The sequence below is a fragment of the Natrix helvetica genome (genome assembly GCF_964273705.1).
Source record: "Natrix helvetica genome assembly, chromosome: 5".
Taxonomy (NCBI): Eukaryota; Metazoa; Chordata; class Lepidosauria; order Squamata; family Natricidae; genus Natrix; species Natrix helvetica.
In genome coordinates, this window is record NC_138551.1 from 3,206,780 (window position 1) to 3,229,847 (window position 23,068).

General features: G+C 45.2%; 1 protein-coding gene across 2 annotated transcripts; it reads right to left on the minus strand.

Moving 5' to 3' along the window:
• Positions 1–6,306: 6,306 nt before the first annotated feature.
• Positions 6,307–22,934, minus strand: MUC4 (mucin 4, cell surface associated). Of its 2 annotated transcripts, none has more exons than XM_081956098.1 (10): positions 22,614–22,934; positions 21,479–21,618; positions 17,896–18,060; positions 16,579–16,734; positions 13,848–13,978; positions 13,062–13,150; positions 11,333–11,512; positions 8,813–8,965; positions 7,684–7,803; positions 6,307–6,495 (listed from the first exon to the last, which is right to left on the minus strand). In XM_081956098.1, the coding sequence occupies exons 1-10, from the start codon at positions 22,825–22,827 to the stop codon at positions 6,491–6,493; spliced, it is 1,353 nt and encodes a 450-aa protein (XP_081812224.1). In that variant the 5' UTR covers positions 22,828–22,934; the 3' UTR covers positions 6,307–6,490. The 2 variants fall into 2 exon arrangements, with proteins under 2 accessions (XP_081812224.1, XP_081812223.1); XM_081956097.1 differs by lacking the exon at positions 6,307–6,495 and adding an exon at positions 7,389–7,636 and having other exon boundaries at positions 7,670–7,803.
• Between the last annotated feature and the right edge of the window lie 134 nt (positions 22,935–23,068).

Sequence of the window (23,068 nt, forward strand, 5' to 3'; positions counted from 1 at the left end):
GGTAAGATGGGCTGCATCAACCGAGGGTTAGAATCAAGATCAGGTGAAGCGTTAATACCACTTTATAAGGCCTTGGTAAGGCCACACTTGGAATACGGCATTCAGTTCTGGTCGCCACGATGTGGAAAAGATGTGGAGACTCTAGAAAGAGTGCAGAGAAGAGCAACAAAGAGGATTAGGGGACTGGAGGCTAAAACATGATCAACGGTTGCAGGAACTGGGTATGTTTAGCTTAAGAGAAAGAAGGACTAGGGGAGACACGATAACAGTCTTCCAATATCTCAGGGGTTGCCACAAAGAAGAGGGAGTCAAGCTGTTCTCCAAGGCACCTGAGGGTAGGACAAGAAGCAATCGGTGGAAACTAATCAAGGAGAGAAGCAACCTAGAATTAAGGAGACACTTCCTGGCAGTCAGAACAATTAATCAGTGAAACAACTTGCCACCAGAAGTTGTAAATGCTCCAACACTGAACGTTTTCTAAGAGATACCATTTGTCTCAAACGAGTTAGGGTTTCCTGCCTACGCGGGGGGTTGGACTAGAAGACCACCAAGGTCCCTTCCAATTCTGTTATTCCAATCTAGTCTTGGAATTGGGTCTCCTTCCTTGGGGCGGCCATTTTGTGAGAGTGCCTGCGGGTGCTGAAAGTTTCATCCAGCCCTAGTTTAATCCAACCTGGAAGAAATCCAGCCATGATTTTTTAATTTTCCTGTTAAAAGAAGTATTTGCCAATCGCCGCGCTTTTATGAGGTGTGGACTTCAACTCCCAGAATTCCCCAACCAGCATCCTCTGGCTGGGGAATTCTGGGACTCAAAGTCCGCACATCGTACAGTTGCTGAAGGGTTGAGAAACGTGGCTCTGATGTCCACCTTGGTTTCATAAACGTGGCTTGGTCCTCGCAGAGTGGCCGGTCTTCGTGGTCAGCGACGTTCTGGGTTTTTCTTTTTCAGAGATCATAGCGCGAGAGACAAACCACAGATCGACGGTCAATGCCATTGCGACAGGTGAGCAAAAAACAGCAACAGGGACGAGGTTCTCCCCGGCCGCTTTATGCAATAATTGTGGTTTTTTTCTGACTTTCTTTCTGAAGGGCAATGGGTGGGAGGCCTAGTGGTCTCAGGGGACTTTGCTGTGGGCTGGTCAAGTGAGATGACACTCCTGGGAATGTCCTGCTCTGGATCAGCCTCAGTGGAAGTCAGGTGCCAACTTCTTGTTGGTGAACAGACAGAGATAATATTTCAATGCGCCTTCTTCATGGATATTATATGGTAGGTATCTTCCTCCCCTTCCTCCTCCTCTTCCTCTTCTTCTATTTCTTCTTTTCCTTCTGCTTCTCTTCCTCCTCCTTCTCTTTCTCTTTCCCCTTCTCTTTCTTCTCCTTCTCCCCTTTCCCCTTTTCCGTCTTCTTCTTCTTTCCCTTTCTCTTTTCCCCTTCCCCTTCTCCTCTTTCCCATTCTCCTTCTCTTTCTCCTTCTCTTTCTTTCTCCTTCTGCCTCCACTTCTTCTCTTTCCCTCTCTTTCTCCTCCATCTTTTCCCCATTCTCTTCCCCCTTCCCCTTCCCCTTCTCCTTCTTCTCCTTCTTCCTTTCCCCTTGCCCTTCTCCGTTTCCTTCTTCTCCTCTTTCTCTTTCCCTTTCTGTTTCCCCTTTCTTCTTCTCCTCTCTTCCATTCCCCTTTTCTTTCTCCTTCTCTTTCTTTCTCTTTCTCCTTTTCCTTCTTATCTTTCCTCCTCTTTCTCTTTCTCCTCCTCGTTTCCCCCCTTCTCTTCCCCCTTCCCCGTTTTCTTTCCCCTTCTCATTTTCCTTCTCTTTCTCCTTCTCCTTCTCTATCTCTTTTCCCTTTCCCTTCTTCACCACCACCACCACCATTTCTCCTCCTCTTCCTCTTTCCTTCCACTCCTAGTGATGAATCTTGTGTCCATGGAAACAAAGACTTCCAACATTTGCTTGGTGGCCTCTGAGATCGTGGAGAATGTCACTTATCACGATTCTATTTCGGAAACCCTGCTAGAAAGATGGCTTGACCGAATAACCAGGATCTGCAGAAGATGAACAGCTTCCCCGGGGGACAGAGAAAAGGTAAACTTCTCCTTCCCCAAAAAATTAAGGAAGAGGATCTGAAGGAACCCGGGGGAGGTACCCCAGGTGCTCATAAAGGCAAGATGGTCGTTTGAGACTTGATTTAAGTCTGAGAATAGGGACGTGATGGCTCAGGGGCTAAGACCCTGAGCTTGTCGATCAGAAAAGTCAGCAGTTCAGCGGTTCGAATTCTGAGCACCGTGTAACGGAGTGAGCTCCCATTACTTGTCCCAGCTTCTGCCAAACTAGTAGTACGAAACACGTAAAAAATACAAGAAGAAAAATAGAAACCACCTTTGGTGGGAAGGGAACAGTGTTCCGTGCGCCTTCGGCGTTTAGTCATGCCAGTCCTGGAGTCTGGGGAAAGCTCTGATGAGGCCTCTGTGTCAGAGGCAGAGAGGGGGCCAAGGCTGTCCGACAGTTATCAGCTGTCTTCGGAGTCAGACATCAGTGGGGCAGAAGAACAGCTGGGGCCTGTTCCCAGTGTGCACATTTTCACATAGTTGCCAAGAGAAGGGAACAGCTAAAGAACAGGGGTCGACTTGGGAGTAAGGCCACAGGTGGATGGTGAAGGGCCCCTCCCAGAGAGAATAAAAGGGGAGCGACAGGGGAGTGGAGTTTGCAGGAGGCCATGAGTCCATTCCTGCATCCTTGCCAAGCATTGCGGTGTCTGAAGGATCTCAGCCTGGCCGCTCTCCAAGCCTGATAAAGGTCGGGAATTGGGAACTCTCTGGAAAGACTGTGGGAGAGGAAAGACTTTGCTGGAGAGGAATTCACTGTCAATTAAATAAAAGGGGTTTATCAGGACGAGGACTCGGCTTCATGCTGCTGGGGAAGCCTAGGTCAGAACAAGGGATCTCATTCAGCCTTTCTCAGCCTGAAACCAGATTCCTCTCGATCCCCTAACCACCTTCCATTTGGAGAACCAAGACTGATTTCTTGTTTCTATCTCCAGTTGCCCGGACTTTGAATCATGAACTTTACGGATGGTTGGATATTTTGATCCAAAGAAAAATGTCTCAGCGTGTCTCAAATCGGTGGCCTCCATCTTTCCATCAGCAGAATCAATGAATCAGGTTGGAGAAGATGGCTGTAAAGGATCTACCAGTTGGATTCCTGTCGAGAATTTGGTCTCCCTTTCTTTCTCCTCCCTGTATTCCTGAAAACTCTTCAGTTTTGCTTTTCTCCTGGATGTCCCAGTGACAGAATTTCAGGGTAAAACAAGTCCGGTTGGAAGGATTGGGGTCCAGTTAGAGAGATCACCCCATTTTTCCTTGTTGTTTTATACAACGGCGTCTTGGTACCCCTCCAAAATCAGGGGAAAGAGGCGCCTTGCATTTGGATCTGAACATGGAATCCTTGCATTTATTTTTGGTGCCACAATTTTCCCGCCCTGCCTTCTAAAAGTTGAAGCCTATGGAAATGCACGTATCATGAAATAAAATGAAATTACAGTTTGAAATACACACTTCATCCTTCTTGGTGATATATATGGCCATGTTGCTTTAGCGAGTTTGAAAGTTTGAAGTGGGAGGCATTAAAAAAAGATAGGTGGCTTCTCTGTTTTGTTTTGTTTTCAATTATCATTGACCGGGAGAACAACATAGATTTCGTAATTGGTTTATTTGTTTGTCTGGTTGATTGTTTGTTATCCCGTCTCTGTTGCTTTTGCAAAGAACTCACAGGTGTTTTAACGGCTCGCCCATTTTAATGGATCAAAGCTCAGCATGTAAAGAACATACCGTATTTTTCTGAGTATAAGACGCACCGGGATATAAGACACACCAAGATTTTGAAAAGGCAGATTTTTAAAAAAAGTTTTTCACTCTGCAAACCTCCTCAAAACTGTTTTTTTTGCAAAAACGGGCCAATTTTTTGTCAAAAAAAGGCATGCATAGCCTTTAAGAGGCTTGTAGAGTGCTTCTGGGGGCTGGGGCGGGCAAAAACGGCCTGTTTCTTGCTCATTTTTGCCTTCCCCAGCCCCCAGGAGCAATCTGCAAGCCTCCTAAAGGCTATGCACGACCATTTTTGCAAAGGGGTGGGATTTCAGGAGGCCAAAAATGCTGTATCCAATGTATAAGATGCACCCAGATTTTCACCCTCTTTTTTTGGGGGGGGGGGAAGGTGCATCTTATACTCCGAAAAACATGGTAGGTAAGGTTTGAACCAAGGGTGAAAGGCTCCGAAGTCTGCTACTGGTTTGCTTTGCGCGCGCATGCATGCCACAGGTTTTTAGCACAAAAGCCTTTTTTCAGTCTGCAAAGGTAAGTAGAACAGCAAGGGGCGGGGCGAACAGCTGTGCTGCGCGATTTAGATTTGCTAAAATCTAAAGGGTTTCCCGCTTTCTAGCGAATATAAATTGTGTGGCACAGATGATTGCACCTTTTTTGGTTCAGGCAAGCTAAAAAATGCTAAAAAACAGGTTCCGATGATTTCATGGCACAGCTGATTGTGGTACAGCCGATCATCGGAAGTACCTGTTTGCCCGAAACGGTAGCATTTTTTAACTACAGGTTCGGGCCAACTGGCCCGAACCGTTAGCATTTCATTTCTGGTTTGAACGATTGTAACGTAACAAATTACAATTTGCAATTGTAACATAATTTGTAATGAGGATTAGGTTACAATGAAAGAGTGCAGAGAAGAGCAACAAAGATGATTAGGGGACTGGAGACTAAAACATATGAAGAACCATTGCAGGAACTGGGGATGTTTAGCTTAAGAGAAAGAAGGACTAGGGGATACATGATAGCAGTCTTCCAATATCTCAGGGGTTGCCACAAAGAAGAGGGAGTCAAACTATTCTGCAAGGCACCTGAGGGCAGAACAAAAAGCAATGGGTGGAAACTAATCAAGGAGAGAAGCAACTTAAAACTGAGGAGAAATTTCCTGACAGTGAGAACAATTACTCAGTGGAACAACTTGCCACCAGAATTGTAAATGCTCCAACACTGGAAGTTTTAAAGAAAATATTGGCTAACCATTTGTCTGAAGGGGTGTAGGGTTTCCTGCCTGAGCAGGGGGCTGGACTAGAAGACCTCCAAGGTCCCTTCTAACTTTGTTCTATATGAAGAACGGTTGCTGGAATGGGGCATGGCTGGTCTAATGAAGAGAAGGAGCAGGGGAGACATGATAGCAGTCTTCCAATATCTCAGGGGATGTCACAAAAAAGAGGGAGTCAAACTATTCTCCAAGGCATCTGAAGGCAGTAGAAGTGTCACGATGTTAAAAAGTTTGCTAGGCCTGAACTGCCTAAATTGACATTCAAGAGTTAAACTAAGAAAGCTTTATTGCGCAGGTCATAAAACAAAATGTTATCTGAAAGTGATTTATTGCGCACGCGTTACACATTCCAAAATTCCTCTCTTTTTTGTTCGGCAGCCAACTTTGGCAGACGTAGCTTTCATTATCAAAATGTAACCAATTAGTTATTTCTGTTTCATTTACTTTTATTATTTTATTATTAAAGTTTGTTTATTAATTAGAATATTTTAAAAGACTTTTATTTTTTTCTCAATATCTCAAAAGATATGCGGAAGGGAATCAGCCACGGTCCATTGATCTCAGATTTCCCCAGGGCATTTTTTCCCTGACAAGAAGAAGAAGAAATGGGGGGAAACTAATCAAGGAGAGAAGCAACTTAGAACTAAGGCAGGGGTGTCCAAACTTGGGAACTGCTGGCTGGGGAATTCTGGGAGTTGAAGTCCACAAGTCTTAAAGTTTCCAAGTTTGGACACCCCTGAACTAAGGAGAAATTTCATGACAGTGAGAACAATTAACCAGTGGAACAACTTGCCACCAGAATTGTAAATGCTCCAACACTGGAAGTTTTAAAGAAGATGTTGACCATTTGTCTGAAGTGGTGTAGGGTTTCCTGCCTGAGCAGGGGTTTGGACTAGAAGACCTCCAAGGTCCCTTCTAGCTCTATTCTATTCCGAATTCTAAATTAATCTCAGATCTGTCACACTGTAGCCCCAGCGAAATTCCCTTAGCCTTCAAAATGGATCACAATGTTGATTAACAGACCCACAATTCTGCAATCAAGCTGCAGATCCTGGCTTGATTTGCATTTTGCCCCCTTCACTGGGCCTTTATCGTGGTTTGTTTGGCCTCTGCATCGTTCACAGATCAGACAGGGCATCTGAATATTTGTATTTTCCTGTTTTGGGATCCCATTAGCTCATGCAGCGGAATAAGAGGGATAAATAAAGCTAAGGAGAAGCCAGAAGTTGTTCGGAGGTGTTTTATTCAGCAAAGTCAACTGTGCTTGTCCAGAAGTATTCGGTGATTGACATCCAGTTTGCTTCCGGCGTTAAAAAGGAGCAAAAAGCTGAGAAAAGGCTGTGGATTCTGACACGGAAATTAAGGATTTATGGCCAGTAAACAGTTGGCGGAAGAAGCGGAAAATGATGCTCAACCTGCAAGGAAGAAAAAGGAAACATTGGGAATAAAAGCAATAAAAGGAAATTGATTAACTGGAAAACTTTTATTTGTTTGCTTGTTCTCCTGCCTTTATTATTTTCTTACAGCCCACCGAAGGCAGTGAATATATGCAACCCATCTTCCTCTTCCTCTTTTCCCTGCAACATCCCCTAGTTGACTTTTGTGACTGAGGAGGGACTAGAAATCCCATCTCCTGGTAATTGGCCCAAAGTCACCCAGCTGTCTTTCATGGCTAAGGTGGAGCTAGAACTCCCTATTTCCTGTTAATTGGCCCAAAGTCACCCAGCTGTCTTTCATGGCTAAGGTGGAGCTAGAACTCCCTATTTCCTGTTAATTGGCCCAAAGACATCCAGCTGCCTTTCATGGCTAAGGTGGAGCTAGAACTCCCTATTTCCTGTTAATTGGCCCAAAGTCACCCAGCTGTCTTTCATGGCTAAGGTGGAGCTAGAACTCCCTATTTCCTGTTAATTGGCCCAAAGACATCCAGCTGCCTTTCATGGCTAAGGTGGAGCTAGAACTCCCTATTTCCTGTTAATTGGCCCAAAGTCACCCAGCTGCCTTTCATGGCTAAGGTGGAACTAGAGCTCCCTGTCTCCTGCTTTCTAGCCTGGGGCCTTAACCACCATTGCAGCATCCCCACCATCACGTGATTGGGAAGCTTGGCAACTGACTCACATTTATGACGGTCGCAGTGTCCCAGGATAACGCGATCCCCTTTTTGCGACCTCCTGACGAGCAAAGCCCAGGGGGAAGCCGGATTCACTTAACGGCCTGGCTACCAATTTAAGAACGGCAGTGATTCGCTTAACAAAGGTGGTGAGGAAAATTTGTAAAATGGGGCACAACTCACTTAACAAAATCTCACTTGGTAACATACATGTGGGGCTCAGCTGTGGTCGTAAGTTGAAGACAACCTATCTATGCTAGTTGCAGTGTCTCAGGGTCATGCGGTCCCCTTTTGCGACCTTCAGACAATGTCAGTGGGGAAGCCAGATTCACTTAACGACACAAATCCCACCTTTTCTAGAATCCATGCAGAAAAGGCATCCTGGTGAAAAGGGGTGGAGCTTGGATTATGAAACCAGGAGTTGCCATTTTGACTTTTTTGACCTGTGGCTCCCTAGGGAGTGCTTCCCCTCCGCTTGCAACCAGGCAATACTCACCCCGGATTGGTGGCTTGTATCCTTGGCAACCGATCCTGGGTCTCATCTGGTCGTACTTCTCACACGTCTGAGGAATTCCGGCCTTGTGACAACACCAGTCGTGCAATTTCAGTTCTTCGTCTGGACGCATCCATCCCAAGGGAAAAACGAGAACAAGCCAGCATAAGTTGGTTTGCTTCTTTTGTTGTTGTTGCTGTTTGTTTGTTCTTTCTCTCCCTCTCTCTCTCTGTCTCTTGTGCTTTGGAAAATAGCTTGACCCCCTTCTTCCTCTCTGTGGCAGCCCCCCAAATATTGGAAGATGCTCTCCTGTCTCCCCTGGTCCTTCTCTTCCCTAGGCTAGCCATGTCTCTCTTTTTTATTTTTCCATTATTTTTTCTTCCTTCTTTCTTTTCTTCCTTCCTTCCTTCCGTCCTCCCTTCCTTCCTTCCATCCCTCCCTCCTTCCCTTCCTCTTTCTTTCTTTCTTTCTTTCTTTCTTTCTTTCTTTCTTTCTTTCTTTCTTTCTTTCTCTCTCTCTCTCTCTCTCTCTCTCTCTCTCTCTCTCTCTCTCTCTCTCCCTCTCTCTCTCTCTCTCTTGTGCTTTGGAGAATAGTTTGACCCACTCCTCTCTGGGGCAGCCCCTCAAATATTGGAAGATGCTCTCCTGTCTCCCCTGGTCCTTCTCTTCCCTCGACTAGCCTCTCTTTTTTCTTTTTTCATTAATTTTTCCTTCCTTCCTTCCTTCCTTCCTTCCGTCTGTCCGTCCATATGTCCGTCTTCCTTTTCTTCCTTCCATCCCCCCTCCCTGTCTTCCTCTTCTTTCTTTCTTTCTTTCTTTCTTTCTTTCTTTCTTTCTTTCTTTCTTTCTTTTTTCTTTCTTTCTTTCTTTCTTTCTTTCTTTCTTTCTTTCTTCTTCCTTCCTTCCTTCCTTCCTTCCTTCCTTCCTTCCTTCCTTTCTGGTGGTATTAGTACCTCCCTTGATCTTGATTGCATCCCTCACTTAATGCAATTTAGGATTGCGTGGGCTTTTTTGGCTGCCGCTGCCCACGGCTGGCTCAGATTTAATTTCATTTTCATTTCATTTTCTCCATCATTTTAATCCCGAGACGAGGGCTAGAAAACCTCCACCCGTCCTCCCCTTTGTGGCTCACCGTTGTTGGGGTAGTTTTTCCTGGACTTTTTCCAGATTCTCTCTTGCCGGCCTTCTTGAAGCTGGCCGTTTCCATTGTAGAGACATCGGACGCCCGCTCCGTAGTTATTTGGTCTGGACGAATACAGCAGGGTTGAGTCGGTATTCTGCCCACCTGCGAACATGAAAGGGGTTAATTTAGTTGGTTTACTTCAGGGGTGTCCAAACCTGGGCCCTTTAAGACTTGTGGATTTCCCCACTGGGGAATTCTGGGAGTTGAAGTCCACAAGTCTTAAAGTTCCCACGTTTGGACACCTTTGGTTGACTTTATTGTCATTGCACTTCGTACAACGAAAGTAAATCCCATCTTCAGGCTGCATCATACATAAGAAAACTATAATAATCAAACACAAACGCACATCCTTCACATTCTGTACAATGGAACTGAAAACCCCTGTTATTGCATTAATCAGGGGTGTCCAAACTTGGGAACTTTAAGATTTGTGGACTTCAACTCCTAGAATTCCCCAGCCAGCTATGCTGGCTGGGGAATTCTAGGAGTTGAAGTCCACAAGTCTTAAAGTTCCCAAGTTTGGACACCCCTGGCATTAATATTGCACTATGCAATAGAATTCAATATAGTTACTGCCCTGTGATAGAAGTTGTTTTTCAACCTATTTGTCCTTGCTTTTATTCTCCTCTACCATCTGCCAGAAGGGTGGCTCAGTGGCTAAGACAATGAGCTTGTCGGCCAGAAAGGTTGGCAGTTCAGCGGTTCGAATCCCTAGTGTCGCGTAACGGAGTGAGCTCCCGTGACTTGTCCCAGCTTCTGCCAACCTAGCAGTTCGAAAGCAGGTAAAAAATGCAAGTAGAAAAATAGGAACCACTTTTGGTGGGAAAGGAACAGCGTTCCGTGCGCCTTCGGGAGTTGAGTCATGCCGGCCACATGACCACGGAGACGTCTTCGGACAGCGCTGGCTCTTCGGCTTTGAAATGGAGATGAGCACTGCCCCCCCTAGAGTCGGGAACGACTGGCACATATTTTCGAGGGGAACCTTTATCTTTACCGTCTTCCAGGTGGTAATAGTTCATAGCTCATCCGAGCCTTCCCCAGACTCTAAGACTGGCCCATCTTCCTCCCTAACCTCCTCAATGTCCGAATCTTCGTGTGTGGGCACAAGCGCCCTCCCATCGTGCAAGGGAAGCACGAGGGCAAGTACCCTCCGCTCAGGCATGAAGTTCCTTTTGCGTGACTGGAGGGTGCGTGGGCGTGTCGCTTGCACAAACAGAGCCGTGTGCTCAAGGGTGCCCCTGCCACCCATCCGCCCCTTTCTGCCCTGGGCTGGATCGCCAAGAGGAAAGTTTGGGGACCGCTGGTCTAAACGTGTCCTCTCCGGTTAGATGACCGTTGCTCACCACAACAATATGAAAAGTGTGGATTGAATCAAGGGAGATGGAAGAGTCCAGGGACTGGCTATTGAAACCCTACTTTTTATAAATAGACAGCAAAGCCCAACAGCACTGATGATGTTACCTAGTTGGGTAATGAAATGTCTGCAGCAAAATAACGAAGCTCGAGAAGCACCAAGGATACCACAGTCCTCCTCCTTCTCCTCTTACCCCCCAGCCTCCACCTCTCCACAACCTCTCCTCCCTTCATCACTGATGATGTTACGTAGTTGGGTAATGAAACGTGTGCAGAAAATAACAAAACTCAAAGAACACTAAGGATTCCAAGCCTCCCCCCTCTTCCTCTTCCTCCTCCTCTTCCTCCTCCTCCCCACAAACCCCACTCTCTTCTAACACTGATGATGTTACCTAGTTAGGTCATGAAACGTTTACAAGAAAACCACTAAGGTCAGAGTGCCAAGGATTCCACAGTCCTCCCCCTCTCCTCTCCGTCTTCCTCTCCCTCCTCCTCTCTACAAATCCCTTCTAGCGCTGATGGTGTTGCCTACTTTGGCCATAAAACATCTGCGAGAAAACCACCAAGCTCAGAGAGCACCAAGGATCCCACAGTTGTCGCCCCCTCCTTTCCCTTCTCCTTTTCCTCTTCCTCCTCCTCCTCCTCCGCTCTACAAATCCCCTTCCTCCTAGCACTGATGATGTTACCTAGTTTGGCCATAAAACATCTGCAAGAAAACTACCAAGCTTAGAGAGCACCAAGGATCCCATAGTTGTCCTCCCTCTTTCTCTTCCTCCTCCTCTTCCTCCTCCTCCTCCTCTCTACAAATCCCCTTCCTCCTAGCACTGATGGTGTTACCTAGTTCGGCCATAAAACATCTGCAAGAAAACTACCAAGTTCAGAGAGGACCAAGGATCCCATCATCCTAAGAAGCCCCAGGGAGGTCCATCATAATTTCAAGTGATCACTCGCTGACCTCAGGTCATAAGTCAACCGACTACTACCACTGACTACATTGAAAATGACAGCTTTGATTCATCCAGAGGATGCAAAGTAGCTTAAATCCAGCAGTCTGAGCTTTAGCATTTTCTCTCTGGGCCCAGCCGTTGCAAAGACAATCCCATGCACGCAACACACCTTTTTGGCTGATTGTGTAGCGGTTGTCGGTCATCCCCTGTTGCAGAGAGCAGGGGCAAGGGGGCAGGCCCCTGTTCCAGGATGAAGGGAGTCTCTCGTGACCCAGCCAATCCAGGCACCTCTGTCGGTAATTCACACGGATCCAGCTATCCAGTTTGTATATCCACAGACCACGCATATCTGGGAGGGGACACAAGAGAGAAAGCAGCAGTGAGCTTCCATGATAGCTGCAGTCTTCCAGTATTTGAGGAGCTGCCCCAAAGAGGGGTGGGTGGGTGTCAATTGATTTTCCAAAGCACTGAAGGCAGGACAAGAAACAACGGATGGAAACTAATCAGGGAGAGAAGCAACCTGGAATTAAGGAGTAAATTTCCTAACAGGGAGGACAGTTAACCTTTGGAACTGCTTGCCACCAGAAGTTGTGGGTGCTCTCATCACTGGAGGTTTTGAAGAAGAGACTGGATAGCTGCCTGGTAGAGGGTCTCCTGCTTGAGCAGAGGGATGGACTAGAAGACCTCCAAGGTCCCTTCCAACTCTATTCGGATTGATTCTGATTTATCTTGGGTTAGTTTCGTTCTACCTTCCCCAGCTCGGTATCTTTCCCATGGGACTGATGGATCCATCATCCTCAGCCAATGCCCATGCTGCTCTGAACCTATGGGATATGTAGTCCCAGAATAGGGAACTAACAAAGACAGGAGTGAGTAGATGATATACCCAGAGAGTGTCAAAATGGAGAAAGCAGCTTTAACTTCTCCGGATTTCTCCTCTCTGCTACTGTGATTTTGATCGAAAGGATAAAATTCTCTTTTTAAATGATAGGAGGGAAAATATAAAATCATCCATTCAGTCCCCCAGTCCCTCATTTCGTCCTGGTCAGATCCCACTTAGTGTCCCTGTGTCCACTTCCGGACATCAGAGATGAAGTACAAGTAGCCCTCGACGTATAACCATTCATTGAGTGACCGTTCCAAGTTACAACGGCACTGAAATTAGTGACTTACGACCGTTTCCCCACACTTAACAACCGTTGCTGCATCCCCCAGGGTCACGGGATTAGAATGACAGATGCTTGACAAGGGATTCGTATTTATGACGGTTGCAACATCCCGGGGGCGGGGGCGGGGGGGGAATCCCCTTTTGAGGCTTTCTAACAAGCAAAGTCAATGGGGAAGTCAGATTCACTTAACAACCGTAGTAAGGAAAGTTGTAAAATGGGGAAAACTCACTGAACAAACATCTTACTTAGCCCCAGAAATGGGCTCAATTGTGATCATAAGTCGAGGACTGCCTGTACTAATGGATTTTGGGGAGCCTGACTTTTTCTGTCCCCAGAGAGACTTTTTAAAATTTTTCCTTTTTTTACTGTTTATTAATTTATTGCTTATTATTTTACTGCTTATGATGTCATTGTTTATTTTACTGTTTATTATTTTACTGCTTATTGTGTTATTGTTTATTATTTTACTGCTTATCATTTTATCATTTTATCATTTATTATTTATTATTTTATAACATTATTTTATTATTTATTATTTTATTTTATATTTATTATTTTATTTTATTTCACTTCATTTCATTATGATTTTATTTTATTTCTGTTTTATTTTACTCGATGTGTGTTCTGCCTTCTAGATTTCCCCTCCATGATAGAAAGCAAGACATTTATGCACAAGACAAGATCGGATTTTGGCAAGGCCCTTTACCTGAGGCCAACCTTTGGCCCTACCTGTGTTGTACCCTTGAAAGACATCTGGCCGGTATTTCTCAGCTGGTGTTTTGGTCATCAAATGATCGTTTTTGAAATATCCGTCGCCGCTGAATAGAGACAGGAAGAAAAGAAAAGACATTGAGAATGACTCTGATAGTGTTACCTAGTTGGGTCATGAAATGTCTACGAGGAAAGCACCACATTCAGCAAGTACCAAGGATGCCACAGTCGTTCTCCTCCTTCTCCTTTCTTCTTCTTCATCATCTTCTCCTCCTCTTCCTCCTCCTTCTTCCTACTCCCTACTCCCTGCAAACCCTCCCCCCTTCTAGCACTGACAAAATTACTTAGTTGGGTCATGAAATGTCTGCAAGAAAACAACCAAGCTCAGAGAGCACCCAGAGTCCCTGTCATCATTGTCGTCGTCCTTCTCCTCCTCTTCCTCCTCCTCCTCTTCCTCCTCCTGCTCTGAAACCCCCTCCCATTTAGCACTAATGGCGTTACCTAGTTGGGTCATAAAATGTCTGCAAGAACCAAACTCAGAGAGCACCTACGGCCTAAAAGTTCTCCTCCTCCTCCTCCTCCTCTCCACAAACCCTACCCCTGATTGAGTAGTTCAGAAAACTGGCAAATGCCACCTCTGGCTGGCCCCGCCCGCATCTATCCTTTGCCTCTTGAATCCCAGATGATCGGGAGGGAATGAGGATTTTGCAATAACCTTCCCTTGCCACGCCCACCAAGCCACACCCACCAAACCACACCCACAGAACCGGTAGTAAAAAAAAATTGAATCCCACCCCTGATTACCTGGTGTAGCCGATCAGGACGTTGGGCGCTGAGAGTTTTGCGTAGTCCCACTGCATCCCTCCTTCTTGGTAAAGGAACAGCGCATAGGTCCGGTAACCGTCTGTGGTGAGAATGGCTTGATAGGTGTTCGTCTAGAAGGAATCGTATCCCGCATCAGAGATGGCAAAGCAGGGCAAAATGTGAATTAAAATGTAAAAGTGAGACGTGGCAGAAGGAAGATATATGTTAGATTGGGTCATGGAGAGGCACCCAAAGGCTCAACGGTAACAACAGCTCTTTATTCAGTACAAGTGAGAACCATCCTGGGAAGTTTGAGTCCGACAGCAGCTCTTTTATAGGGATCTGTCAGACCCTTCGGCCAATAGGATTAAACCTCTGTTCCCACCGGAACGGAGGACCCGGGTGGAAACCACTGAAGTTAGTACAAGTATCTAACATAGGTCAAAAGCCCAAAACCACAGAGTTCAGCTAAAGTTCTTACCAAGCCACCTAGCCATCACCTGTGGCCCAAGACAAAAGGAGAAGTAAGACAGTGTCTACTTATAAGGTTTCTTTCTTCAAGATAACCAGTAAGAAATGGGTTAAGTGTTTCCGTGTTGAGCTGCTTTTGAGAATGTGTAAGAATGCGTGCTTCCATGAGAAGGGTGGTTCAGAAGTTGCATGCTATCCTTTGACTGGCTTTTCTGAATCTGGCTCCCAATAAACTTCTCCTTGATCCCGAGACGTCTAAGTCTTGTTATTTTCTGCAACAATGGGACTGTGGTTTTCTCCCTCTCCAGCTGCCCCCTTAAGACTACAACAACTTGACTTTAATTTATTGATCGATTACACGTAGCGCTCGAGTTATGACGGTTCATTTAATTGCTGCTCAAAGTTACTGGGGGAAAAAAGGGACTTATGATCGTTTCTCACACTTAATGACTGTTGCAGCATTCCCATGGCCATGTGATGGTCCAAATTTGGGCACTTGGCAACTGGCTCGTATTTATGACGGTTGCAATGTCCCAGGGTTACGTGATCCCCTTTTGCTACCTTCTGACCAGTAAAGTCAAGGGGATTCACTTAACGACCAAGTTACTAACTTAATGACTGCAGTGATTCGCTTAAGAACCACGGCAAGAAAAGTTGTAAAATGGGACCAAACTCACTTAACTGTCTCACTTAGCAACATGAACTTGGGGCTCAGTTGTGGTCGTTAAGTCAAGGACTGCCTGAATTAAATTTATATGCCTCCCCTGATGTGACATGTGAGTTTGGGAGGCTTACAAGCTAATAAAAACATTATTATAAAAGGTGAAAACTCGTTTCAGCAGGATAATTTTAATTTCATTTTTCAACCTGTTTCCAGCAAAAAAAATGCTCATTGTGGACAATGGGTTTGCTTAATGACCATGGGGATTCACTTAATGACTGCCACAAAAAAAGTCATAAAATCAGGTCATTCATGTGATGATCTACTTAATGACTTACAACTGTAAATTCTCAACTCAATCATTGTTGTAAGCTGAGGACTATCTTTAATATAGGCCATCCTCAATGTACGACCACAACTGAGCCTAGCATTTATGTTGCTAAGTGAGAATTTTGTTAAGTGAATTTTTCCCGTTTTATAACCATCATTGGAGGGTTTTAAGAAGAGATTGGAAGCCAGCTGGTCTTTACAATGGAAAATGGAAAATGGCCCGAAAAATAGACTGAAAACAGCCAGAAAAACAGCCTGAAAACGGCCCAAAAATGGCTAAAAAATAGACTGGTTTTTTTCAGGCCGAAAACAGCCTGAAACTGGCATAAAACTGGCCCCAAAATAGCCTGAAAACAACCTGAAAAATGGCTAAAAATATATGGTTTTTCAGGCCATTTTCAGGCCACTTTTGGCCATTTGGGGGTCATTTTTCAGGCCCAAAACAGCCTGAAGCCGGCAAAAAATGGCCTGAAAAACAGCTTGAAAACAGCCCAAAAACCAGCCTCAAAACGGCCTGAAAAATGGCTAAAAACAGGATCACTTTTACGCCATTTTCAGGCCATTTTTGGCCATTTTCTGGCCATTATTCAGGCCCCAAACAGCCTGAAAACCGCCTGAAACCGGTATAAAACTGGCCCAAAAACAGCCTGAAAACCGCCTGAAAATTAAAAACGGATGGTTTTTAAGGCCATTTCGGGGCCATTTTTCAGGTCAAAAACAGCTTCAAAGTGTCCTGAAAAATGGCTAAAAACAGGCTCATTTTCAGGCCATTTTCAGGCCATTTTCTGGCCATTTTTCAGCCTGTTTTGGGGTCATTTTTCAGGCCAAAACCAGCCTGAAAGCGGCCCGAAAAACAGCCCCAAAACAGCCATGCGCACGACAGCCAGCTGGCCTTTGGGTTTCCAGTGCTTGAGTGCGCTCACATGCCTGCGCATAGACGCGCATTCTGGTTTGGGCTCTGGGTGCCGAAAAGGTTTGATATAGGTTTTCCTGCTTGAGCAGGTGGTTGGACTAGATGACCTCCAAGGTCTCCTCCAACTCTTGTTTTTCTGTTACTCTGAATCACAACAGATCCAGATAACCCCATAAAACAGGGGTGTCCAAACTTGGGAACTTTAAGACTTGTGGACTTCAACTCCCAGAATTCCCCAGCCAGCATGGCTGGCTGGGGAATTCTGGGAGTTGAAGTCCACAAGCCTTAAAGTTCCCAAGTTTGGACACCCCTGCCATAAAAGAAAAAAAATCACGATGCTTCTGACACCAACTCACCTTGCTGGTCTGCCCCTGTGCAGGGTAGTGTTGGACTTTGACCCAGGTGACTTTGAGCAACCACCGGGCTCTATAGGAAGAGCTGACGTACCGGCGAATCTTTGCTTCCACGTCTTGGACAAGGGGATGCTTGGCAGAATTCCCACACGGATATTCCTGCGCATAAAGGGAGAGCATGCCACGAGTGGAAAACCAAAGGTTCTACCCTCAGGTGCCTTGGAGAATAGTTTGACTCCCTCTTCTTTGTGGCAACCCCTGAGATATTGGAACACTGCTATCATGTCTCCCCTGGTCCTTCTTTCTCTTAAGCTAAACATACCCAGTTCCTGCAACCGTTCTTCATATGTTTTAGTCTCCAGTCCCCTAATCATCTTGGTTGCTCTTCTCTGCACTCTTTCTAGAGTCTCCACATCTTTTCTACATCCTGGCGACCAAAACTGAATGGCGTATTCCAAGTGTTTGTTTGTTTGTTTTATTGGATTTATATGCCGCCCTCCTCCCAATGGACTCAGGGCGGCATACAGCATTAAAAAACACATATTACAAAACTTAAAAGAAAATTAGAAACAATCCAAGAAACAAACTGAACACTAACATTTTAAAAATTAGATAAAATTAACAGGCCAGGCCGGCTTGCCTTATAAAATGGTATTAACACTTTCTTACATAGGAACAGGAGAGAGAGGTGGGACCCCAGAGAGGGCATAAAACCAGGGACTCTCAGCATCTCTTCCCTTTTCTGCTTGGGAATCTCAAGTCATTTGATCCTGTCCACCATTAAACCATCTTTTCAAACAGCCTCCGTGTTCCAGTGTCTTTTTCCCCACTTGGAACTGAACTCAGAAGACATTTCTCCCTACATTTTCTTGCAGACATTTCATTACCAGACTATGTAGCATCATCAGTGTGGGAAAGTTGAATGCTAACCCTTCTAACGCTGATGATGTAATCTAGTCAGGTAATAAAATGTCTACAAGAAAACCACAGGGCTCAGAGAGCATCAAGGACCCCACAGTTCTCCTCCTCCTCTTCCTTATTGCAAACCTCACTCCTTTCTAGCAGTAATGATGTTACCTAGTTGGGTCATGAAATGTCTGCAAGAAAACAACCCAGCTCAGAGAGCTCTAAAGGCCCCACAGTTCTCCTCTTCTTCCTCCTCTCCCTCCTCTCACTAAACCCCATTCTATAGCTGGGGAATTCTGGGACTTGAAGTCCACACCTCTTAAAGTTGCTAAGGTTGAGAAACACTGATCTCACGCATCAACTGGACTAATTTGGCTTCTTAGAGGCCCGTAGCGTAAAACCATCGACCTTCACCTGGTAAAAGATGGTGCCAGATCCTTTGGAGAAATCAGCATTGTCCCAAAACACAGCCAGCATGGGCGCTTCCTCACGACCATTAAAACCACGGGGAGGTGGGTTGGGATAGCTGGAAATATCTTTGTCAGAGGCTGGGAAGACGATCTGTCCATTATCCGTGAACTAAAGGAAGGCATAAAAAGAGATCATTCCATCATTCAGAGATTCTGTTTTTAAAAATAAATGCTTAGGTAGCTACCACACTTTGCTGTCTACTACATTATGCAGGTAAAGGTTCCCCTCACACATCTGTCCTAGTCATTCCCGACTCTAGGGGGCGGTGCTCATCTCCATTTCAAAGCCGAAGAGCCAGCGCTGTCCGAAGACGTCTCCGTGGTCATGTGGCCGGCATGACTCAACGCCGAAGGAGCACGGAACGCTGTTCCCTTCCCACCAAAGTGGTCCTTATTTCTACTTGCATTTTTTACGTGCTTTCGAACTGCTAGGTTGGCAGAAGCTGGGACAAATAACAGGAGCTCACTCCGTTACGCGGTGCTAGGGATTCGAACCGCTGAACTGCCGATCTTTCTGATCGACAGTGTCTTAGTCACTGAGCCACCCCGTCCCTCATGAACTACATTATACATCATAATAATTACTATTAATAATAATAATGAATCATAATAATAATGAATCATAATAATAATGAATCATAATTATTATTACTACAGTATAATGTATAATAATATATTTTAGGCAATGATATATTATGATGTACTACATTATACGTCACAATATACCATCGCTTAAAAGACATTATTATACATTATGCTGTAGCAATAATAATTTTACTAGCTGAATATATTAAATATTTATTTATTTATTTATTTCTTAGCGCTTATAGACCGCCCCCTCTCCCGAAAGGGACTCGGGGCGGTGTACAGTCCGTATCAAAAATACAACAAATTAAAATTATTAAATAAATAGATACAAATATACGTATATGTGAGGAGGATAATATATATATTATATATGCAGACTTAAGGCTGCAATTGAACCTAAAATTTCCATTGCTAAGGGAGAGAGTTGTTAAGTGAGTTTTGCCTCATTTTATAACCTTTCTTGCCACCGTTGTTAAGTGAATCACTGCAGTGCTTAAGTGGGTCACATGGTTGTTAAGTGAATCTGGCTTCCCTGTGGACTTCTGCTTGTCCGGAGGTCGCTAAAGGGGATCACGTGACCCCAGGTGATTATAACCGTCATAAATATGAGTCAGTTGCCAAGCGTCTGAATGTTGGTCATGTGATGCTATAATGGTCGTAAGTGTGAAAAACCAGTCACAGGTCCCTTTTTTCAGTGCCGTTGTAACTGCAAGCAGTTGCTAAATGGTTGTAAGTCAAGGACTACTTGTACTGTTGTAACCAGTGGTCATGTGACATCAGGACGCTTAAATTGCCGAATGCCTCATATGATTGCAAAGGGGAGCGATTGCCGGAAGGATGGATCTGGGTCATAAGTCCCCTTTTGCAGGTAGGGTGCTATTTCAAATGACAGGTCATAAAACAAGGACTGCCTGTATCGGGCGCACTGCTGTGGTGGTGCAGTGGCTTGAATGCAGTATTGCAGGCTAGTTCGATCCTGACCGGCTCTAGGTTGACTCAGCCTTCCGTCCTTCCGAGGTTGGTAAAATGAGGACCCAGATTGTTGGGGGCAATATGCCGACTCTATAAGCTGCTTAGAGAGGCCTAGAAAGCACTGTGAAGCGGTATATAAATGCTAGTTCTCCCTTCTTCCCTTCCATCATCCATCCATCCATCCTTCCTACCATCTTCCTTCCTTCCTTCCTACTTTCCTTCCTTCCTTCCTTCCTTCCTTCCTTCCTTCCTTCCTTCCTTCCTTCCTGCCTGCCTGCCTGCCTGCCTGCCTGCCTGCCTGCCTGCCTGCCTGCCTGCCTTCCTCCCTCCTTATGTCCTCCTCCTTCCTTCCTTCCTTCCTTCCTTCCTTCCTTCCTTCCTTCCTTCCTTCCTTCCTTCCTTCCTTCCTTCCTTCCTTCCTTCTTTCCTTCCACAGCCAGGAGTTTGATCCTGATTGGCTCAAGATTGAGTCAGCCTTCCGTCCTTCTGACATCAGTAAAAGGAAGACCCAGATTGTTGAGGACAAGAGGCTGACTCTGTAAACCGCTTAGAGTAGAACTGTAAAGCTTGCTTGCTTGCTTAATTCCTTCCTTCCGTGATGATGTAGTGGTTAGGATGAATCATTGCAGGCTAATTCTGCCCATAGCAAGGAGTTCAATCCTGACCGGCTCAAGATTGACTCATCCTTCCATTCTTCCGAGATAGTTAAAATGAGGACCTAGATTGTTTGGGGGCAATATGTGGACTCTGTAAACTGCTTAGAGACGGCTGTAAAGCACTGTGAAGCCGTATATAAATCTACCATATTTTTCAGAGTATAAGACGCTCTGAAGTATAAGACACACCTAGCTTTTGTGGAGGAAAACAAGGGGGGGGGAAATCTGCCTCTGCCTCCCAGCAATTTGCCTCCTTGCAACAAACAGCAAACAGCATAGACGATATACACTGCTTGAGGTGTTACATTTCAGGCTATGCTTGTACAGATGCTGTTAAAATTAATGTGATTTCTGGAGGTATACGTTATTCTCTGCTATTTAAAAGAAGATACAATAGCACCGGGCCTCTTCAGATCAAGCCTTTATTTTAAAAAGCTTCTTCATTTTGTTAAGCTGTCTAGAACAATAATAAAGCAGCCTTTAAAAAATAAGTCTGATGATTTGAACATTCTATAGGCATTTATAGTTTTTGACTTGCCTCCTTGCAGCAAACAACCTGATTAGCACAAGAAAAAAAAAACTGCCTCTGCCTCCCAGCAATTTGCCTCCTTCCAGCAAACAGCAAGTTTCAATTTCAGTTTCAGCATGGGCCTCCCCATGATCAGCTGTTTCAGGCTGCAGGCATTGCCATAGCATAGCCTATGGCCTCCTCTGCAAGCCCCATTTTCTCCGTTTGCTGCAAGGAGGTAAATTGCTGGGAGGCAGAGGCCAAAGGGTGTATAAGACGCACCCAAATTTTCACCCTCTTTTTTTTGGGGGGGGGGAAGTGCGTCTTATACTCCGAAAAATACGGTAAGTACTATTCCTATCTGATTGTTGCATTCACAAATGCACAGTTGTTGGAGGCTCCATATCCGATGCATATTTTACCACTCGTTCCTCCAAAGACCCCACCAATGTGAGGATTCCCCTTTGTGAACAGAATAAGGGAAGAATCACAGAATAACATAGTTGTGGGAAAGCTAGGCATTCCCGTGCAGGAAAAGGAAAAGCAGAGCTTGGGGTGGGAGTCAAGAGAGGAATCAGCCTGGAATTGTTACATCCCCACAAATGGTTTAAGTTCAACCCTTTTTGAATTCTGTTGATTCTTCTCTAGCGCCAATTTAGCCCTGACTGTTAGTTGGCCAGATTCTTGTGTGTGTAGATCAGCTAAAATGAAACTTAACATGTGGACCTGATTCCTCATACCTGACACACGTACACACACACAAACACACACACCCAGTGAATCTCAAATCACTAATTACTCACGTAAAGGGAGTTGCGTAGGGATTTTCCCAGTGGGATGCCAATCTCAGGCTTGAAGAGGGGTGAGTTAAAATCCACTTTCCTTTCGACGTACTGCTTGTCATTCACGCTGGCACCGTAGGGGTACAAGGAGACCGCTGCGTCTATACAACAAGGGACAACAATTGAGGTCGTTTTGGTTTTTATTCAGCTGTTTTTGACCTTCAGTCTCGGGTGGATCATGGCTTAACTTTAAACCAGGAATACTGAGAATTATGGATATTAAGGCATAGAAGTTGGTTGTTATTATAAACATTATCACGTTCAATCACATTTAACATTTTTTGTGTCCGCCATTTTTGGACAAAAGGACGGTAAAATGGCCGTAAGAAGAATAAAAGTAATATCAGGAGATCTTTTGCTGATTTGCACATCAGCGATAGCTTATTAAATGATATACTATCTTGAAAATCAGGGTTTCTAATGAACATCCGATAGTCCTCGACTTACGACCATGTATGACCAGAATTTCCGTTGCTAAATAAGGCAGGTTAAGTGAATGCCTGATTTTATGAGCTTTTTGGCCATGGTTGCTAAGCAAATCACTGCAGTTGTTAAGTGAATCACATGGTCGTTAAGTGAATCCAGCTCTCCCCCCCCCCTGATTTTGCTTGTCAGAAGCTGGCTGGGAAGGCCACAAATGGCGGCCACGTGCCAAGCATCCAAATTTTGATCATGTGGCCATGGGATGCTGCCATAGTCATAAGTGCGAGGATGAGTTATCATTCACTTTTTTCAACGCCCTCATCACTTTGAACAGTCGCTAAATGAATGTTTTGTAAGTCGAGGACTGCCTGTTATTGCTGCTAAAATGTGATTGGATGCAATCTGTCCCCAGAGGCGGTCAAAATTCAAGATGGCGACTCCCGTGTGATTCAAGCCCCGCCCCCTTTATACATCCCAGGGATGAAATCAAACTATGGACCCTTTACAACCTGCGGACTTCAATTCCCAGAATTCCATGCTGCCTCAGGAATTCTGGGGGTTGAAGTCCACAGGACGCAAAGGGACCATCGTTGCTCACTCCGGCTGTTAATCCTGTTAGTAGGAAGACGGTCCATCTACCAGACAGAGAAGACGTGATTTCTCACCAACCCACCTGATGGTGCACCATTAATGATGGTGGATTTTTCATCTGGTTTGGTTTTCTTGTCCTTGGACTTCTTCGAATCGGACCTTTTCTTTGCCGCTTTGCCGGTGGGTTCTGAGGACTTGGTGGCTAATAGGCCCACTCCGGATAAGGCAAGATGAACACCTGGCTTACTCCTGCCTGGCTTGGCATTGCTTAAATCAAGAGCAACCTTACCTTTCATGAAAGTCTGGTGCTCTTCTGACAATTCGGGGGAACTTGAAGAGTCCCCGTCCTTCTCATCGGAATCAGAAGTGCTTTCTGAAGATGCAGAACCCGACTTCCCAGGAAGGGTGCGCTCTGAGTTGGCTAGGACATCAGAGTTGAAGGACAGGAGACCGGTATCTGCTTTGAGTTGAAGTCCTGGTTTTCCAGAAGCCAATGTTGATGTCTTTGCTGGGACTTCAGTCTTGGAGGACAGTTGA